At 36.4% G+C, this 3,484-nt stretch overlaps 1 protein-coding gene across 1 annotated transcript in view; it reads left to right on the top strand.

Annotated features, from left to right (window-relative positions):
• Positions 1–3,484, top strand: part of LOC133981922 (suppressor of tumorigenicity 7 protein homolog) — a 16,826-nt gene that overhangs the window by 2,604 nt on the left and 10,738 nt on the right. Inside the window, 3 exon segments of the mRNA XM_062420796.1 lie at positions 76–190; positions 1,796–1,868; positions 3,169–3,271. Coding sequence (XP_062276780.1) covers positions 76–190; positions 1,796–1,868; positions 3,169–3,271 — 291 coding nt within the window.

The raw sequence follows: 3,484 nt of genomic DNA, 5'->3' as shown, positions 1-3,484 counted from the left end.
AGCTCTGTCTTGCTGACTGTGCATGTGTCGCCCCCTGCCCGGTATTACATGTAACAACAGTTGTGTGTTTTCCAGTTAATGAAGGAGTTCCCTCTCCTCAGTATGTTCAACATCCACGAGAACCTGCTGGAGTCACTGCTGGAGCTCCAGAACTACGCCGACGTCCAGGCCGTACTGGCCAAGTACGACGGTGAGGGACACAGTTTCATAGTTGATAGTTTAACGGGTTTTTTTTAGGTGCACTTACATAGAACAACAACATCTCTGCATTAAAGTCTATCTTCATGAAGGTTATAATGTTTAGTTTTTATTTAATCTGAATTTAATTTTAATTTTTTTGTGATCCTGTTAAGTTGTATTTGGTGAGAGAGGTTTCTAATACTTGTTCTACCCTAATTCTTATAAATAGGGTGGACAAAATATTAGAAACCCCTTTCAGTATAATCCAATACAGTTCAACAGCACCAAACTTGTTGATAAATGACCACAAACACAGAACAGTGTCTAAAATGCAGAAAGCAGGAAATGTTTTGGCATTATTTGCTTTAAAAAAAAAAAAAAAAAGACTTAAACAATTATTAGATCATCAAATCAGATGAAGGTAAATTTACTGTCAATGGACTAACTAGTTTAGTTTAGTTTGGTCATTTAAATCAAATAAAGTAAATAATTATATGTCCTTCCAAATAGTGTAAAAGTTAATTGTTGCAGCTAAAAGAGACTTCTCCAAGTATGAATGTCCAAAATCAGAAGGGTTAGAGGTAGATCCATAGCAACCATGTTGTTTTTAAAAGGCTATTAAGATCATTTTAGTAGTAATGAGTAGTGATACTGCTCACATTTGCATAAAATGTCCTGAAATGTCTAGGGGGTTCTTTGTGAAGAGAAAACACACAGGATGTATTACTGATGATTGGCAAGATGAACAATTACAAAATATCTTAAAAACTAGTTTTAGAAGCAGCACCATTTTTTTTTTACCAAAAGTAAGACTGAATGCTCCTGAAAATGTCAAATGATGTAACCACAAAAGAATTATAAATATTACATATTTTATCCACCTACAGTGTATTTAAGTGGACTTATACTAATAATGACTTCAAATGTTTCCTGATCTCCATGGTTACCAGATTAAATGTAATATTTAGAACAATTGTATTCCATTACCTTTATTTAATATAAAGTTATAATGTAAGATCATGCCAAACTAGTTGATATGGTGTTTTATTGAGAATTTACTGTTTTTAAGCAAGTTGAATTATTTGGTACAAAGTTTTTATGGTTACACCACTTAGACATTTTTACCATAATCCTCTAATATATTCTCTCAAAATGGATTAAAAGCAGAAATTTGATGCTGGGTGCACAAACAAAGAATGTGTGCAAGTTATTCATACGTTTATTTTCACATTTTAACCCCTTTAAATTTGATTAAACCACATGGACAAAAAAAACTACTTAATTGAAACTTATAGAGTAACTACGAACAGTTAAACTATCTCTCTGTGTATCTGTGTTAATACTCTGTAGAATAATTGAAATAAAGCAGATCACAGTTAGCTTATAGAAAAAGGAGTCAACACCCCTAAAGCTATGAAACCCAACCTCATTATCTTCATTCACAAGCAGCTTGTGGGCGGCTGCAGCCTTCTCGAGCGCTGCCCTCCCCTTTAACTCTCACCTGTGGCTGTAATTCCAAACTATGGTCTCTAAACACCCCTCCTCCTCTTCCTCCCCCTCTTCCTCCCCCTCCCCTCTCCCTCCCCTATATCTGCTTTTTGTGTCTCCTCCACAGATATTAGCTTACCCAAATCTGCAACAATATGCTACACAGCAGCCTTGCTCAAAGCCAGGGCGGTATCGGACAAGTGAGTATCGCTTTTCATCGGCTACAATGGGGAGGGGGAGGGGGGGGGGGGGGGGGGGGGGGGGGGGGCTGACATATAGTTACCTGCGCTGCTATTTAACAGTTTAAAATAGAGCTTGGAAATCACCTCGGGGGAGCTGATCTGTGTGAATGAGAGAGCAGAGCTGAGCGATGGTGTGTTAACAGTAATGTTTTGCTCTTTAGAAATAAGTTTGCCTTCAGGGTCAATTAGTGTTATTGTGAGAAGTGAGTGTGTCTGTCTCACAGTCTTATTTAAGGCAGTAAAGTGATTAATATAAGCCTGCTGCTGCTGCTGGTATAAAGAGAAGAAATCATAGAGTCAAGTTTTTCAAGTTATTAACACTGCGTCCATTTATATACACACATAGATATACACACTACTTTATCTTTATGCTGCTTTTTATGTTTATGAGCAAAAAATGAAAGGTGATAAAAAAAGTCCACCTTAAATACTCTTCATATTCTGATCCTTCACAGTATCTTTATACCAAATCTCAAATTCAGGGACCTGAGAGATTCTGTTCTTTAGGTTTTACACTATATTTGTTTTATTCTATGTTTATTATGCTATATTTCAAACTATATTTACTATATTTATGGAGAAAAACATTTACAATCACAACATATTATGGTCTTATATTACATAAAACAGCTGTGATGATTTCAATGAATTTGACTGAATATGAAGAATAGTAACAACATTTTTGAGTGTTTGTGTGTTTTTTAAATAAAAATGGGTCAATTTTAACCCAAAAAATGTACAAAAATGTGTCAAGCGGCACAACAATGTTTAATAAAGTTAAAACTTGTCCATTTTAGTATATTCTTGGTCACTTTCAGGCTCAAAGAAAGATGTTCATGGTGTTTTTACTGCTGATAAATTTGACCTGGACAGTATCTTAAGGGTTAAAACACTTTTTAAAAAGCAGTGATTGGTGTGTTTTCCCGCTCTTGGTCCTCACATGTAAAGTAATCCAAGTGTCCTTAAAACACACATTACATCTCATTTCTGAGAAACAGACACTTTATTACATGTAAAGGATTTATTTAATGTTCTTATGTAGATCAGATGGTTAGTGATAACTGAGCAGTCTGGATTTCAATGAGAATGATTACTGACTAGTGTGTGTGTGTGTGTGTGTGTGTGTGTGTGTGTGTGTGTGTGTGTGTGTGTGTGTGTGTGTGTGTGTGTGTGTGTGTGTGTGTGTGTGTGTGTGTGTGTGTGTGTGTGTGTGTGTGTGTCTCTGTCTGTCTGTGTGTGTTTGTGTGTGTGTGTGCAGGTTCTCTCCAGAGGCAGCGTCCAGGCGAGGGCTGAGCACAGCAGAGATGAATGCAGTAGAAGCCATCCACAGAGCGGTGGAGTTCAACCCTCACGTCCCCAAAGTGAGAATTTAAACACTCATCACATGCTCACAGTATAAATACAGTACTGTCTTTCTATACTGATGAAGATATATTTAAATTAAAGAGCAACAAGTTAAAATAAGTCATTTATCTTGATGACTGTTCTGGTTTGCAGAGACGCTTTGTGGCTGTTTCTGTTTTCACTGTTAATCGCTTTAATATCTTAAATGAACCCTCAAATGAATCACTCCA

The sequence above is a fragment of the Scomber scombrus genome, chromosome 6, assembly GCF_963691925.1.
Source record: "Scomber scombrus chromosome 6, fScoSco1.1, whole genome shotgun sequence".
Lineage (NCBI taxonomy): Eukaryota > Metazoa > Chordata > Actinopteri > Scombriformes > Scombridae > Scomber > Scomber scombrus.
This window is presented reverse-complemented; position numbering and strand designations above follow the sequence as displayed.